This window comes from Oryctolagus cuniculus, chromosome 1 (genome assembly GCF_051225735.1).
Source record: "Oryctolagus cuniculus isolate XC-2025 breed Fujian yellow rabbit chromosome 1, ASM5122573v1, whole genome shotgun sequence".
Classification (NCBI taxonomy): domain Eukaryota; kingdom Metazoa; phylum Chordata; class Mammalia; order Lagomorpha; family Leporidae; genus Oryctolagus; species Oryctolagus cuniculus.
This window is the reverse complement of record NC_142867.1, coordinates 54,323,182-54,341,418: the sequence shown is the minus strand read 5'-3', so window position 1 is coordinate 54,341,418 and position 18,237 is coordinate 54,323,182. Positions and strand designations below refer to the sequence as shown.

General features: G+C 35.8%; 1 protein-coding gene across 13 annotated transcripts in view; it reads left to right on the top strand.

The window, feature by feature from the left end:
* The window catches only part of USP47 (ubiquitin specific peptidase 47), a 115,424-nt gene that overhangs the window by 46,206 nt on the left and 50,981 nt on the right, over window positions 1-18,237 (top strand). For 11 of the 13 annotated variants that reach the window (XM_070073260.2, XM_008266247.5, XM_051824800.3 and 8 more), the window contains 6 exons: window positions 1,434-1,547; window positions 3,115-3,253; window positions 7,844-7,940; window positions 11,990-12,135; window positions 12,606-12,685; window positions 15,425-15,574. In XM_070073260.2, the coding sequence (XP_069929361.1) occupies window positions 1,434-1,547; window positions 3,115-3,253; window positions 7,844-7,940; window positions 11,990-12,135; window positions 12,606-12,685; window positions 15,425-15,574 (726 nt within the window). Of the gene's footprint in view, window positions 1-1,433; window positions 1,548-3,114; window positions 3,254-7,843; window positions 7,941-11,989; window positions 12,136-12,605; window positions 12,686-15,424; window positions 15,575-16,953; window positions 17,004-18,237 lie in introns of all 13 variants that reach the window. The other 2 variants (XM_089328698.1, XM_089328700.1) reach the window with 1 other exon arrangement.

Genomic DNA, 18,237 nt, shown 5'->3' with positions numbered 1-18,237 from the left:
CAGCTTTCACCTGCTGTTACCATACAATGGTAAACCAAGCCCACTTAGCCAACCACCACCTCATAACACACAGCTATATTTATTGTCTGTATGTTCCAGCTATATCAGCTGATCTTTTATGTCCTACCAGAGAATTTAAGAGGCCCAGGAATATCTTCCCTCCTCCTGTGTGGATTCTCTTAACTTCAGGCATCCTGTCCTGTTTTTCTCGTGTGTTTCTAGGTGTGAGCCATTTAAGAAGCAGATCACACATGTTTTCTGCTTTGCTTGCCTAACGCTTATTTTCCACTTCTGTCGTCTTAATATTGTTCTAAGCTCTATACAAATGCTTGTGTAACTTCATTCTTTAACTATCCTATGAGGTAGGTGCTATTATAGCCTCAGGCTGTAAGTAGGAAAACTAAGTCATGGGGCAGAGAAGTACCTTGCCCAAAGTCACACAGATAGTAAGTAGTAAAATCTCTTCAGCTAGTGTTGTTATCACTAATACCTGTACTTTTGTATAATTTTAATTTCCTAAGAAATAAAGACCTTTCTCTAAGCTGAGTCTTTGTAAGGAGGTATCAAACATGTTTTTGAAATGCTAAAAACATTTCTTAGTGTAACAAAATATCATATATATCCCTGCTCTCTCATTTGCTCAGCAGTGGTTGGGGTGGGGCTCGGCACATACGGAGTTGTATCTGTCACTCCCCAAGTAGAGTGTATCAGAATGATGACTAAGGTTGAAATTGCTCTACCCTATTAAAGAGTTAGGTGAAGACTATTGAATTTTATGTTTTACTTTCAAAGAAGTGATCAGTTACAGCCCCCTCTAGGATCTTTGGATCCTACCAATATAGTTGGAATACGTATCGTTTGCAAGGACAGGTTTTCCTTGAGGGATCTTTCTGAAGGTTATGTTAGTTATACATATATTACATAATCATTATGTAATTATTTTGATCGACTTGTTTAGTGTGTTGCTTATTTGGGGATTTTCATTATATTCATAATCAAAACATAATTTTATAGTTTTTAATTATACAAAATTACCTTTAAGTTTCATAAAAATATACTAGTTTTTATATTGCATACATTTTAGAGAATATCAAAAATATGTTTACAGAGTCTTGTATAGTGCTTAAGATTTCTTCTTAACCTTTTTCTTTTCCCTCATCAGTTTTTTAGGTGTTGAGGGATGTAGGCTTCTGGGACACCAGTCAGTATGTGTATTGTCATTGGGCTTAGCTGTCCCAATGTTTGAGTAGATGAGTTAATTCCAATCCTGCATGAATAGAGTTTTACCAGAGTCATTAATGAAAAATACTGTTTCAGTGTATAAATCTGTCGTTTATATATTCCTTGTTAGTTTTATTATTACAGCTAATGTTTCAGTTTTATTATTATAGCTAATGTTTCTCAATCTGAGATATTACATTTTATTCTCATAGGCTTCACTGGATCATACCAGTGACAAGTCTCTTCTTGATGCTAATTTTGAGCCAGGAAAGAAGAACTTTCTGCACTTGACAGATAAAGATGGTGAACAGCCTCAAATACTGCTGGTAAGCTATTTAGACAGCTCTATATCCATAATTTTTATGCATTGTCACTTAGTACTTAGAAATGCGATTTTCCAAAAGAAGGAGATCGAAGTTTTGTAATTTGTGTAACAAATTATTATTTTTCCATTTTTGTTATAAGTGTGTGATAACAATTAGGCTGGACATTGGTAGCACCGTTGTTTGTGTATATAGATTGTCAAGACTACTAGCACACTGTGGATAGGGCTGGGTTTAGAATAAAGTAAGATGCCACAGAGATCTCCTGTGTTTCAATGGCCTTTCCTTCAGTTAAACACTCGGTTGTTTGCTTTAAATCTTTAGCAGTTTTTGTCAGTTTTTCAGTATTTCTGTTCCCACTGCCTCTCACCAAACTCCACCCACTCCCCACCAGCCTTATTTGCAATGATTAGTTTGAAAATTAAATGCTTTTCTTTTTCTTTTAGTGTCTACCCAAGTCAATATGCTTTCCTATCTAGTCTGATGGCCTTAGAGATGATCTAATGTAGTAACTTTTGATTTAAGGGATATTCTCCAAGAAGATTTCTGACTTTTAAAAAGTTAGGCATTTATAAATTTTAAAAACTATGTTTTCAGATTTATTTTTTGTCTTCAAGTTGAAAACTATGGAAAGAAAACTTTCTGTCTGAAGGCTACAAATACGGTATCAAGATACATTGTATAGTGTGTGGGAGAAAACATGGTCTGATTTACCTCACCTTTTTATAGCTGGAGGAAACAGGCTCAGAGTTTGGATTCTTTTTTTCAAACCCTTCTCTTCAATGAAATTTTGCTTAGGAAAAATTGTTCTAGTTGATGCTTTTCAGTTATAATTTTGTTGTGATTAAGAATGCCTTCTGGACAGGAAACAATAATTAAACAGTACATTCCTCCTTAAGCAATTCCAGAACATACTTTATAACTTTACTTAATCCCATCATTTACTTTTATGACATCATGGGAATATTTTGATTAGTCTGGCATTGAAATTTAAATTTTCTATTAATTTGGGGAACTCTGAATGGACAATGTGGAGTTTCATGTTTTAAAATGTATCATAATTGTTCTTCAGCTCTGTTTTAATTACTGTGCTGTATTTAATGTCCCTACTCCTTTCCAATATGTTCTCATCATAAGAAGTTTACTGTTGAAGACAGTGAGAAACTGTCCATCTCATCTAGCAATTATTGAGTATATCTTCCCTGGCAGGCCTACTTGACAAGGGTGATACAGAAATGAATGACAGATTCTGTCATCAAGGAGTTCCAATGTACTTTTGATGTAGTAGTATCCCAAATTTCCTTTCCTCTTGGAAACATACATTTGAAAGAGAATTAAAGAAATTTTGGGAAGTAAGCACTTTGGAAGGGGACATGAGTACTTTAAAGTGTTTTCAATCAGCATCTTTTAAACCTTCCTACATATAGGATTGAGGGCACACAGTCCTTTGTATGTGTCCAATAGTAGTAATGCTACTACTTTTTTCATTGCCTCAGCAATTAGTATGTGTTTTTTTCATTGTTTTCACATCGTTTACTATTCAGTAAATATTGGTTCTGCTGCATTTTAGGAGGATTCTAATGCCGTGGATGACAGTGTTCATGACAGGTTTATAGGTCCTCTTCCAAGAGAAGGTTCTGTGGGCTCCACCAGTGATTATGTCAGCCAAAGCTACTCCTACTCATCTATTTTGAATAAATCAGAAACTGGTAAGATTTATTTTTGTTTTGTATTTTTACAAAATTGTAGTCATATAGACCCAGGGTAATCTTATTGATTTTAAGCCCAATTTATAGTTAAGAAAACTGAAACCCAGAGCAAAATCACTAGCTAGCAGCAACAACGTTAGAAACAGAATGTGGCTTCTCTTTTCCTCAACCCATTTTTTTTTTCTATGTTTGCACTTGTCATTGTTTAATAACATACAAATATTTGGATATGGTATGTTGAAAGAAGATTTCTTTTTGATAATTTTCTAGTTTGGCTATCATCTTACATTTTTTAAGTTGACTTGCTCTAGAAAGTAACCTGTTACCTTCTTTTGGGTAAGAATAGACTGTGGAGAATTCCATTCTGAAGCAGATAGTCATGCATATTTTATTGGGTTTGCTGTGTCACTCTCTTTGTTGGTTTTAAGCTTAATTTAATCATATGTTTGAAATGAGGGTGTTATTTCAGAATTTTTTTATAAATATTAAACTTAGATTTTGAATTTTTTGATTTATTGAGCTAGTGAAGTTACTTTATGCAGACTTAATTTGTGATTGATTTATTGACTAATTAACATTAGATCTTTTATGTATCATTTCATCATACAACACATCTTTGCACTACATAGTACTTTCCATCTTGGAAGCAGTGGAAATGAGGGTTCAGAGAAGCTAGGTAATGGTATAGTGGTAGGTGGGGCTTCAGGACCTTTACTCTTAGAACTTCATTTTGTTACAAATATTCAGTATGAAAAAAGCTATAGAGCTACAGATTTTGTTTTACTGTGATCTGTAATCTTGCACTTACTAGCTTTTGCCATTAGAACTTAGAATAATTTCCTCATAACTAATCATCGAGGCTTAATGATTTGTTTGCTCTGGAAATGACAGTAAAAGCTGGTCAGGTTTGGTAATAGAACTTTTTACAGCAAACCAATAAGAATAAAAGTCAGTGCAAAATTATCTTCCATTTCAGATAATAAGACATAATAAAGCTGCTTTCTAATAGACTGCTAGAGTAGAGATTCTCAAATTTTTATTTCTTTTAAAATCATTTGGGGATACTTGTTAAAAATACAGGTTCTAAGGTATTACTTCCCAAAATGCTGATTTGGCTGCTCTGCGGTAGGCTGGATGAAATGGCATCTCATTTTAAATAAGCACCCTAAATTATTCTGAGTTAGTTAACATTTTGAGAAAGGTCCAGATTAGGCATATCATGATTCTCGAAATATTTGCTGTGTATTCTGACAGATGATTGGGTTTTTTATGCAACAAGTATTTATAGAAGTCCTACTTTGTGCTGTGGCCTGTGTTCAACTTCCTATGGCTCTCAGATCTATAAATTACTTCAGACTAAGACATTTTTTAAAAATGTTCTTTCTTTAATTATACAAAGTGCTGTTTACATACTGTAACATGAAAAAGTGAAAATCACTGACAGTGCTCCTAGCAGAAGCCACTTTCAGTGATTTTGCTTATTTTAATCTTTTCTCCTTATGTTTAGTTTATCTGTAAGAAAATGAGAAATCGTGTTATGAGCACATTTTAAAAATAAATTTTCACTTACTACTGTATGAGGAGCATTTTCCAGTGGATTAAATAGTATTTTAATATTGTACATGGTTTTAAGTGACTAAAAATAGTATGTTGTATAGATTTAGATAAACTATCACAAATTGACTATATTATGGAAAGTTTTGTACCTAAGTTTTTATTTTTATCTCTGATTATTTCCTTAGGGTAAGTTTCTAGAAATTGAGTTACTAAGTTGAGGTTTATTTTAAAAAAAATTTAGAAGCCTTTGATATACATTGCTTTATAATTATAGTCTTCATTCCCAATTACTCTTCCTCACATGCCTCCACTCCCTTCCCTATCTGTACATTTTACTCAAGTTTTCTGGGGTCCTATCTTTTTAATTAAAATAGTCTATAAAAATCCAAAAGGGTTGTGGCTCAAAAATTATTTTATTAGTTGCTATAGATTTTGTGTTTTCCTTAATAAGTTATTGTAAATCATGGTACCACATATGAAATATTTTTATTGGAAAATGCTCTATAATTTCAATGTAAGGCTCTAAGAACACATTTCTCAATAACACAATGAGTTTAGAGACAACATATTCTCCCTGACTTTCTTGCCTACCAATTCCCTCTGGTAGTCAGCCACTGCTGATAGGAGACTGGGTTGTTGAATGCAGGAAGTTTTATCTACTCCGTGAATTGGCCTGTTTTGATTGTACTTCATTTAACCTTTTTGATTTTTTTCTTTCTTTACCTGTTGGTTCTGTTGAGGATTTCTTTATACATGGGCTATCTTCAGGATAGCATATGTTCTCATATTCTCCCTTACTGACTATACTAGATATATTGATTCATAACTATTTCAGATACAGAATGCACTTGATGATAGTGGTCATTTGAAGTTTATTATTTTGATCAATACATATTGACAAAAGACTTTATTAATTCATTAACACTTTCATCTTAGTTTCATTAAAATCTTTTTTTTTTTTTTTTTTTTTTTGACAGTCAGAGTTAGACAGTGAGAAAGGTCTTCCTTCCATTGGTTCACTCCCCAAATGGCTGCTGCAGTTGGCGCACTGCGTGGATCTGAAGCCAGGAACCAGGTGCCTCCCTTTGGTCTCCCATGCGGGTGCAGAGCCCAAGCACTTGGGCCATCCTCTACTGCCTTCCCGGGCAACAGCAAAGAGCTGGACTGGAAGAGGAGCAACCGGGACAGAATCCGGCACCCCAACCGGGACTAGAACCCGGGGTGTTGGTGCCGCAGGCGGAAGATTAGCCAAGTGAGCCACGGCGCCGGGCTAAAATCTTAATACCTTTGTAAAATAGTAGTACTTTTATATGAAAAATTGCTTGTTCTGTTTAAATATGATGCTAGGTCCAGTACAAAAGACCATTAGGTTCTATAGGATTATTTTTTTATTTCTAATGGCAAAATAAAGAGCAATGACAAAAATTTTTATTTTTTTTTCCTTCCCTCAAGCCCTTCCTTTGTCCACCCTGCTCCTCTTTTAAGCCAGGACAAGGAAACAAGGTCACAATAAATAATACGTGATTGATGTTTAGGCTCACAAAGGACAGTAGTAATATATACTTTTTAAGGCTCTTTATTAGCTGATTGTCCCTGATTGTTGAGGAATTGGGTAAGGAAGATGGAGAAATGTAGAAATCCCAGGCATAGTAGAGAAAAAGGTGCAGAACATCCTGATTTCTTGGGCATAGCACCTTTGTTTGTGGGGAAGAGTCTTCCATTTATATGAATTAAGAGTGAAAAATGCTTTTCACTGTTGGTAATCAGATCAGCTGCCACACAGACTGGTAAATCATATGTGCCGTCCCCTCAAGTACATCTGCTGGTGTGCTAAGTAGTAGGAGAGAGAAGGAAATCAGAATCAACAACTGTTTTCTCAGTGTAGTGGAGAAGACACATACATGAATAGGTAATTTCAGAATGGTGAGACAAAAGACACTAATTTGGATTAAGGACAGGATGCTTTGAGAACAACCCAAGTAGGAGTGGTCAAGAATAATTGAAGCAGTTTATAGTTCTGTAACCATGTAGAGTTAAATATTTAAACATATGCACTCTATGTTTTAAAATGAAGATGAAGGGTAAGAAATCAAACCTTGAACTTGAGTACAAAATACAAGTTAAGATGATTGGCTGGCGCCGTGGCTCACTTGGTTAATCCTCCACCTGCAGCACTGGCATCCCATATGGGTGCCGGGTTCTAGTCCTGGTTGCTCCTCTTCCAGTCCAGCTCTCTGCTGTGGCCTGGGAAGGCAGTGGAGGATGGCCCAAGTGTTTGGGCCCTGCACCCGCATGGGAGACCAGGAAGAAGCACCCGGCTCCTGGCTTCGGATCAGCGCAGTGCCAACTGTAGCGGCCGTTTGGGGAGTGAACCAATGGAAGGAAGACCTTTCTCTCTGTCTTTCTCATTGTCTATATGTCTATAATTCTACCTGTCAAATAAAGAAGAAGAAAAAAAAAGATGATGGGGAATCTATTTCACACTCTGCATAGCATGATGATCTATAGAATTTTGTACTTGATGGGTTTGTTGAAATAGAGGGAATCGCTCTTTGTTGAAGAGTCTCAGCTTTAGTGAATTTTCATATAATGAATTTATCTCATGTTATTAATTTTTGGTAGAAATTGGTTTATAGGGCTTGATGACAGATAATTCCTTTAGCACTTCTCACATCGGGTATATATATTTAAAGTTAGTGTGTTTATAACTTCCATTTTAATCTGTAACTTTTAGATGGGGGAGATGATTATAATAGTAGAAGTATACTAGTAAAATATTAAACATATTACTCTTTCAGTGTTATATAATATTCGTGTGTATTTCTGGACATATATTTAATAAAATAAGCTGGACTGAGAAACAAGGTTTATATGGTTTACACATTAGTAAAGGAATCTTTCTTAGGTGATGTTGAAAACATTGAAAGAATTCTCAACTGAGTAACTTTGATCTTTGAATCATTCCAGGGTATCAAATTCATATTTTTTTTATCTAAATGTTGATTTATGTCTGTCTGTTTTTTCTCTTTAAAGGATATGTAGGATTAGTAAACCAAGCAATGACATGCTATTTGAATAGCCTTTTGCAGACACTTTTTATGACTCCTGAATTTAGGAATGCACTATATAAGTGAGTATTGAAAAAAAAAATTCTGTAAATAAAATTGATTTAATAATTAAAATATAGTTCTTAAACATTAAAGTTTGATTTCACTTCATTAGCCACAACTTCTTGTGTTCTCTTGTGAGAACAGAGTTCTTGTGAGAGACTGGAATATGGAATGTTGGGAGAGAATCAGAGGTGCATGCACAGCCAAAGGATCAAATTGATAAGAGTTACACGAAGGATAAATTTACACTTGTCTAACTTGCAGCTTTAACATCTTAAAGAACAAGTACATATGCTACCTGCCTTTTAAAAAAGATTTATTTATTCAAAAGACTCAGAGTGTGAGCTTTCCACCTGCTGGTTTACTCCCCAAATGCTTACAGCAGCCAGGGCTGGGCCAGACCAAAACCAGGAGCCTGGAACTTCAGCTGGGTCTCCACTTGGGTGGCAGGGAACACTTGGGCTATCATCTGTTACCTTCTTAGGCTCATTAGCAAGGAAGTGGATTGGGAGTTGAGCAGCCAGATCTCAAACTGGCACTCCAGTGTGGAATGCAAGTGTCCTAAGCAGCAGCTTAACGCGCTATACTACAACGCCTGCCCCTGTTATCTGCTTTTGAGAGAAAGCAAATATGTAAACCTACACTCTCCTCTCCATTTAAGAATCCAAAGGTAGTTTATGTTTGTTTTGAAAATGCTCTATTTATGCCAGGCACTTTAAAATGCTATGTAGAAGAAGTCCATAAATAAACTCTAAACTCAGATATTTATTTTTAGGAGTAGCCTATTGTAATACATTAAAATATCCTTGCTTTTTTTATATTCTTTAAGGTAATAAATCTTTTTTAAAAAGACATTTTAGGCCGGCGCTGCGGCTCAATAGGCTAATCCTCCGCCTTGCAGCGCTGGCATACCAGGTTCTAGTCCTGGTCGGGGCTCCGGATTCTGTCCTGGTTGCCCCTCTTCCAGGCCAGCTCTCTGCTGTGGCCAGGGAAGGCAGTGGAGGATGGCCCAAGTGCTTGGGCCCTGCACCCCATGGGAGACCAGAAGAAGCACCTGGCTCCTGCCATCGGATCAGCACGGTGCGCCAGCCGCAGCACACCGGCCACAGCGGCCATTGGAGGGTGAACCAACGGCAAAAGGAAGACCTTTCTCTCTGTCTCTCTCTCTCGCTGTCCACTCTGCCTGTCAAAAAAAAAAAAAAAAAAAAAAAAAAAAAAAGACATTTTAAAATAGAAGTAACTGATTTTTTCCTTTTTTGTGTTGTTTTTTAGTAAAATCTTTGAAATTGCTATAATACTAATTGTTTTTGTAACTTCTAATACTGTTAGTTGTATTGCTCAAACAACATTATAATGCTATGATATTTGTCTCTAAGCTTGTCTTTTGAATTTACTTGTAAAAGGTGCTGTATTTTTCATCCAGTATATACTTGTTGTGCAGTAGTGTTTGAATGCTAGGTGCTTGGCATGCAGGGAGTTAAGAAATAAGATCTTTGGGTTTTTTGGCTTTGTTTTATTTTTGTTGCTTTAGATAATTTGTAGATCTCCTGACAATAGCAGTATATGTAGGTATGAGATAGTTTAAACAGCATTCAAAGCCAGCTAAATGCCATGACAGTGAAGAGAGAAGTAAGATAATGAAACTTAGATAAGTGGCTTAGAAAAGAAAGTTAAGTTTGAGAGAGTCATGAAGCTGGATTTAGTCGAAAGCAGTGGAGGATGCCCCAAGTTCTTGGGCCCCTGCACCCATGTGAGATATGGGAAGAAGCTCCTGTACCTGGCTCCTGGCTCCTGGCTCCTGGCTCCTGGCTCCTGGCACCTGGCTCCTGGCTCCGGATTGGCTCAGTTCCAGCCATTGTGGCCATTTGGGGAGTGAATCAGCAGATGGATGACCTCTCTGTCTCTACTTCTCTCTGTAACTCTATAAAATGTAGTGCAGTGTGTAGGATTGATTTGAAAGATAGGGCCCTTGAGGAATCTATGCTTAAATCAAGCATGGAAAGATGAGAATCAGAATAATGGTGGTGGCAGTAGTTAGGAAATTTCAGGGTGAAAACTGATGCAACTGTCACATTTTATTTAGGATTAAAGGTAAGGAAAATATCCAGTGTGGTGCCAAAGGTTCTAACTCAGGTGCTTGGAATAACAGCAAGTACCAGCAAGATTTAAAACCTTTTATAGTATGTGTACCAGGCCTAAAGGATAAGTGGGAATTCAGTTTAAGATTATAGTAATTCCTCCCACTAGTGAATTTCCCTTGCAAGAAATGTGAGGATTGTCTGTTTTAACTTCAGTGTTCCTTCACAGATACTGAGGGAATATTAGATCCCATAATATCAATTATAAAACCTTCTGTTGGAGGCCAGTGTTGTGATGCAGTGTTGTGCCTGCAATGCCAGCACCCCATATCGGGGCTCTGGTTCAAGTCCTGTCTGCTCCACTGACAATCCAGCTTACTACTAAGCTGAGAAAGCAACAGAAGATGGCCCAAGTGCTTGGGCCCCTGCCACCCAGGTAGAGTTCCTGGTTCTTGGCTTCAGCCCAAGCTCAGCCCCAGAGGTTGTGACCATTTGGAGATTGAACCAGCAGGTAGAAAATCTCTCTGTAATTCTCCCTTTCAAATAAATTTTAAAAATTTTTGTAAGCTAAATAAATACCTGCTGTTGAAGATAACCAGAAAAAAATGTTGGAGACTAAGGATAGAAGGGAGGATTAAGCACATATTAATCAAATAAAGGTGTTTGCATGGAAGAAAAAAAGTGAAATATATCCCATTGGCTTCTATGAGTTAGAAAGAAGTACCATTGTGTAAAAGGAGGGTCAGGATAACACAGCTGTGACTTTAAGTTCTAAAATAAGAAAACATATTGAACACATTAACAGAAAGCTGTGCCCAAAACTTAAAAAAAAAGGAAAAGCCCTTTAGTCTGTTTGCAAATTGCAGCAGAGAAAAATTAAGGCTCAAAAGTTCTTTTGAAACTAAAAAAAGAGAAAATAAATAGACTAATTTTAGATAGAGTAATTTTACTATGTTAATAAAGATATAGTTATTAAGATATAGGGTATCATTAACGTTATCCTAAATTAATAATTTATCCTTGATGTTTTATTTTATTGAATACAGAATTATCTTAAGAATTGTTGTGGGTGTATTAGCAACATTGTTCCCTCAGTCTACTTGTGCCATGAGAGCTTAAGTTCTTCAGTTGGGAATTTACCTGTTACTGAGACAGTCCCTAGCTGGGTCTAGATGACTGTTTATAATAAGTTTGTGTGAGTGAAAGTCTTGCCTGGTTTATTTTGTTATATGTATTCCCTTTAAAAAATTTTTTTATTGTGGAAAATTTTAAGCATTCAAAAATAGAGAAATAACATAATGAGTCCCTTTGTACCAGTTACCCAATGTTAGTAACTCATGCTCAGTCTTTTTCATTTATATCCCTACTCCAATTATTTGGAAGCCCATCTCCATTATATCATCTGTAAATTATATCTCTGGTTAGTGCTAAGACTTCCCTGGTTCTCTCATAATTTTCTTTTTCTTTTAAAAAGTTATTCAATTCAGGATCCAAGTAAGAATCATTTGTTGCTACTGATTTATAAGGTTTTTAATCGATTTTTACTTCCCTTCATATTTTCCTCCCTTGAAATTTATTCCCTGAAAATATTTTTATTGAAAGCTGATGTGATTTGACCTATAATTTTTTAGTTTGAGTTTTGATAGCTGAATGCCATGTTGTCATTTAATATTTTTTCTCTTCCCCATTATTTGTAAGTTATTAATTGGAAAAGGGTCTTGATCAGATTCAGTTTCAATGATTACTTTTGCATGAGTTTCGCCTCTCATTCTTGAAAACTATTGCCTTATGTTTTTTTCTGGAGTCCTAAAGTTCCTCTGAATTTATGAACTAGGAGAAAGATTAATGTTTTAGAAATTATTAGTTTATAGTTAGTATCCAAACTGCTTATAGCTCCCAGATTAAAACCAGGCATTATGATTTTGATATAAATTATGATTTTAAAGATTAAATTATTTTATAAGTAATTTTCAAATATTTCATTTTAATAGGTGGGAATTTGAAGAATCGGAAGAAGATCCAGTGACAAGTATCCCATACCAACTTCAAAGGCTTTTTGTTTTGTTGCAAACCAGCAAAAAGAGAGCAATTGAAACCACAGATGTTACAAGAAGCTTTGGATGGGATAGTAGTGAGGGTATTTACTCTCTTATAAAGATAAGAATTTCTAACAGTCAAAGGACTTCTGAGAGATAATATGAACATATTGCACATATTAATAACTGAACTATCTTTGCATTCAGCTTTTTCATTGCATTGTCCAGGGATTAACTTATTTATAAAAATTTAAGTTCTAAAGGATAAAGTTTTGATCAGTTAGAGTTTTCTTGTAAAGTAAGTTTAGTTATACATTATTTTTGTCTTATATTTTTCTAACACATTTCTTAACACTATGGTGAAAAATAACAAAAATAACAAATATTGTAGCACCAGAAAGCTTATACTATTTATAAAATGCTGAGATTTCTTGAATCTTTTTCTTGTTACTTACTGCCTTTGCTTAACTCTAATGTATATTTTTGTGTTCTTTTCAAACTTAAATAACAAATTAGTGTTTCATTACGCTAAGTTTATTGCTATTTTTAATTAGATTTTATCTTAAAATAGCTTGGCAGCAGCATGATGTACAAGAACTGTGCAGAGTCATGTTTGATGCTTTGGAACAGAAATGGAAGCAGACAGAACAGGTAATTTCCTATCTCCCAAGTCAAGGGAGTTTTTTTCTAATAAATCATTAATTTCCCTTAAAATGATTTATTCAATTTAATGTTTAAAAACTTGGGGATTAGTTCAGTGGTTAACGTCCTGAATGGGAAATTGAAAGTACTAGGTTCTCATTTGGCCACCAGCTGAGTCAAAAACATCCTCACAAAACTACCCTCAATCACAGTTTCCTCAAAATCTTTAAGATAAGGAAATTGGACAGATATGATTCAGAAGGTCTCTTTTAGAGTTAAAAAATTATATAATACATGCAGATGCATGCACACATACATATATAATTTTGGGGAGAGGAATGATTTTTTTGGACAGAATTTTCTGATACTTACCAAGTGTATATTTTACTATCTAACACATTATAATTATACACCCTAATTTTGACCAATGAAGTAGAACCATATGCTTTCAACATTTAGAATCCCCATTAATCTGACTCTGTTCTTATCCCAGGGGAGAAGGAAAAATGGGGAGCAGGAAAAATATTTGTTATATTATTAGGATTCAGAGTAGAGCTGAAATGGGACTCAGCATCTGTAGGTTGTGATCCATTTGTGGGTTATGAAATCAGTGTAGTGGGTCTGTACCACTACTTTTTTTTTTTTTTTTTTTTTTTTGACAGGCAGAGTGGACAGTGAGAGAGAGAGAGACAGAGAGAAAGGTCTTCCTTTGCCATTGGTTCACCCTCCAATGGCCGCCACGGCCGGCGCACTGCATCCGGCGCACCGCGCTGATCCGAAGGCAGGAGCCGGGTGCTTCTCCTGGTCTCCCATGAGGTGCAGGGCCCAAGCACTTGGGCCATCCTCCACTGCCTTCCCGGGCCACAGCAGAGAGCTGGCCTGGAAGAGGGGCAACCAGGACAGAATCCGGCGCCCTGACCGGGACTAGAACCCGGTGTGCCGGTGCTGCAAGGTGGAGGATTAGCCTAGTGAGCCGCGGTGCCGGCGTGTACCACTACTTTTTAAAAAATGGGATAGAAAGGTATGAGAATGCATCAGATAAGTAAGGGTATTTTTTTTTTTAAATAAAACTTGTTACAGCTGTATTACTGATTGCAATGTGTCTTACTTTCTTTTGATAGTTTGGTATCAAATGTTTAAAAAACACTGGTTTGAACCACTTTGCTCTCCTCAGAGCAGAATATAAAAGTCACAGATGACTGGGGCTACTCAGTGAAAAAGGGCTTCATCAAAGAGTTGTAGAGTAGAGAGTTTATAAAATCTAGACATTTTAAGCATTGTAAATTTCTGTAGGAGGTAAACTGTAGTGTGCTTTCTTTCATGCCTGTTCTTAAGACACAATGAAAAGCTTTTTAAATTCATTTAGGGACCTAGTTTCTCGACATAGCTCCATGGGACTGTATTTTAGTGTTTTTAATAGATGATATTGGGACAATTTCTTCTTAGTAAGCTGAGTTTACCCTTCCTCCTTGTTACTTCCTCTCAACACTTCAGTTAAAATCAAGTGAGGCATTTCTACTGAGTTCTTGTGTTTTGGTACAAGAATCTTGGGGCAAGACATTTACTTGGAGGGTACTTTTATAGGGAGTTACCTGCTTTCTTTGAGCCAGAAGAGCCTCGTTGGCTAAGTTTGGGAACTAGGTGAGAGATCCATCATTAGGTGAGGATATTTTTGAGAACAGATTTTAAGATGATTTTTGGATATGAATACAGTTTAAAAGTTGACCATTTCTCCTTTAAATCATTCTCTTATGTAAGAGGGAAACTTCAAGAAGTTCGTGGTGTGGCCGGCGCTGTGGCACAATAAATAGGTTAATCCTCTGCCTGCAGTGCCGGCATCCCATATGGGCATGGTTCTAGTCCTGGCTGCTCCTCTTCCTATCCAGCTCCCTGCTATGGCCTGGGAAAGCAATAGAAGGTGGCCCAAGAGCTCGGGCCCCTGCACCCTTGTGGGAGACCCGGAAGCAGCTCCTGGCTCCTGGCTTCAGATTGGCCCAACTCTGGGCATTGCATCCATTTGGGGAGTGAACCATTGGATGGAAGACCTCTCTCTCTGTCTCTTCTCAGTATCTGCAACTACCTCTCAAATAAATAAAATCTTAAAAAAAAAAAAAAGGAAAGAAAAGAAAAGAAGTTATTGTAAAATGGAATTAAAAGATAAATTAATTTTTTTGCAAAAGATTTTCAAAATCTGTGAAGTTTTTCATTATACACATTTTCCATGAACTTTATGAGGACCCTTTGTATTACTGAAAGTTAAAATTTTTATTTGCCTCTTGAGCTACAGGATAGAATTTTATAAGTGAGACAGTAGTGCTATACTATACTAGTACATATAGAAATCTATAAAAACACAACCATTTATATAGTTATATAATTATTAACACGCTTAGAGTGATGTATTAGGGTGTATTCTCATCCCAATGAAAAGAGAAGATGAGGTTTAATAGTGTAATAAATTGGTAATTTCCATCAAAACCTATTTTTAGAAGTTGGATTTTTTAGTGGTATGAGCATTGAAATAGTTCATCTTTGCACCTTGACTCTTAAATTAGTGTTAATGTTACAGATTTGTAATATAAATTTTTACATAACATTTTCAATAAATCTTACATTCATGCTAAGACTTTAACTATAAAAATGAGTGTCCTTTTATAACCCATTCTAGAAAGTACGAATTACTGTTTTTTCATGTGTTTAAAATTACTTTTAAGAACACTTTCAAAATATTAATTTTCTTACTTTTAGGCTGATCTTATAAATGAACTATATCAAGGCAAACTGAAGGACTACGTGAGATGCCTGGAATGTGGTTATGAGGGCTGGAGAATCGACACCTATCTTGATATTCCACTGGTCATCCGACCTTACGGGTCCAGCCAAGCATTTGCTAGTGTGGTGTGTACCTTTCAACTGACTGCTTGTGTACCCTTACACACAATACATGATAACACAGTGGTAAAATTTATTATTAGTATCATCCTAGACACACCTTCTTGGGTTGTTAATTGTTCCTGCTTTTAAACTAGCAATATCTAGAAGATTTTTGACCCTTCAGTGAGTCCTAATAGTGCATGTGTAAAAGGAGGAGTGCAGATGTACTGCCTCATGGCTCATGTTTTATTTTTTATCTGATAGATGGTTAGGTGATTTCATCTTTGTGTTTTTATACCTTTAATAAACCTATTTTACAGTTTGCTATTTTTACTATTTTTGAGACCATTTTTTTCCATTAGAAAGTACTTTTTATTTTTGGAGGAACCACTTTTTCCATACACTTAAATTAACTTTTGGTTTTAATGATAGACAAAGACCATATTTTTTTTTAAATCCATACTCTATTTAATTAAAAAAATTGTGTAAGCACAGATAATCTGAGAATGAAGACTATCTATAATCATGTGAGTCACATGCAGAGTATCTGCTTGCAGAGCTCAGATTTGCTCGGACTCCTCTTGGCATTGAGTTCTAGGAACAGTAGAACCTCATCCTTTCTATCATCTGATCCGTCATGACTGTTAGCTATAATCAGTGATTTTAAACATTTCCCATACCTTGTCTTCAAAAATAGTATTATAGAGATGCGTAGTCCTCTGGTCTGTAGTCTGTAAATTGATTGATTCCTTTTACTTTTTTTCCTTAGTGTTTTATGACTGTTAGGAAATAATCAGCAAGAACTTATGGAATCAGTCAGTGGGAACCCAGAGCAAACATTTAAGCAAAATACCTTTTCTGGACAGCATAAGATCCAATCTCCTTTCTTCCACTGTATTTCACAGTCCACTTCTTGAAGATACTTGGAAGATTTAGTGAAATGCATAGTAGTACTCCCTCATAAATACTATCCTAGGGTATTAAATTGGCCTTGAATTGGGTAACTACTTTTGTTTTCTTTTATTCCTTAGTTTACTTGTATTGTAAACTATATGTTACTTTATTTTGGCAGTTTGAAGTAGAAATGATGTACTGAAAATTCCCTGAAAAATTTCAACATTTGTTTCTTAATAACTTATTTCTTAGCTAATTTTTAAATATTGGCATTTCTGTGGCAAAATATACTAGGGAAATACTTGGCAATCTCAAATGATGTTTTTTCTGCCTTGTCTCTTAAATTTGTTGCTTATGAAAGTTTTTCAGTGTACTTTTCAAAATATTGAATGTTGGAGAAGCTAGTTTTATTTGTGCTATTATTTGTAATCCTATATTTGAATATTCAGAAAATTAATAACTAAATCTTTGTCATTATTTACTCATCTGCTAATTTGCCACCTCTCTAGGATACTTTTGGAGAAGTGAATGATACCAATTCTGAATGAAATTTTCCCAAGTTAGTATCCCGCATTGATACATGGGAGGTGGGGTTTGGTGGAGATTGGAGGCTACAGCTGTGAAGCACAATGTGAGCATGTTTATAACACATGTGCATAATAGGGCTCGCAGAAGGAAACTGAAAGCTTCCTAGACTTTGCTGGAATCTCTTATGGGAAATTATAGCAGGCAAAGCTACCCAAGATAGGGGTTCTAAGGAGGATACTACCTTCAGAGAAATTTAGTTAGAGGTGAGGATTTATGAATATTTTCTGAATTCAAAATCTATACTTCTTAGTCCACAAGTATCACACACTGGATCTTAGCCAAAAGACCGAGAAGTGATAGCCCACAAGTATCATCATACAGTATCTAAAATTAGTTTCATCTCATTGCTTGCCATTGTGTATTTTGTTAATTCTATGTGTTTTTAAAAATTTATATAAATATGAATTGTAAAAATCCAGTTAAACAATTATAAAATCATTCAGACTATTAATACTTGGCCTTAATTTTAATTGGAGTCTTAGAATTTGTTTTTCTACCTTTATTATTAGAAACTGATATTTTTATCTTGCATAGAGAGACACCTGCATATACACACACAACCTTCATTTTATGTTCTGTTTATTATATATCCTGTTCAGTGAGCCACAGTTTTATGCATATGGGTGTAAAGTCAGGTTAATGTTGAATTTCAGGCAGATAAGTGTTAGGTTATTTCTGTTAAAAATTAAAGCTTTCATTTTTACTTTTTTTTTTTTTAAATTTATTTTGTTTATTTCAAAGAGTTACAGAGAGAGGAAGAGACAGAGAGGTCTTTCATCCGCTGGTTCACTCCCCAGGTGGCCACAATGGCTGCATCAATCCGAAGCCAGGAGCCAGGAGCTTCCTCCGGATCTCCCACATGGGTGCAGGGGCCCAAGGACCTGGGCCATCCTCTACTGCTATCCCAGGCTATAGCATAGAGCTGGATCGGAAGAGGAGCAGCCAAGGCTAGATCTGGCGCCCATATGGGATGCTGGCACTTCAGGCCAGGGCTTTAACCCGCTATGCCACAGCACTGGCCCCTCATTTTTACTTTCATCAGAAACATCTAGTTTCTGGAGTATTTTATCTCTGTGCTCAAATAAATTAAATTGACAGTAATGTTTAAGATAAGAATGAATGAAATTACCATTCACCTATTTTATCATTGTAATATGTATAATCAATTCTCGTGGTTTTCAGCCTGACTGATGGCAGATTATTTT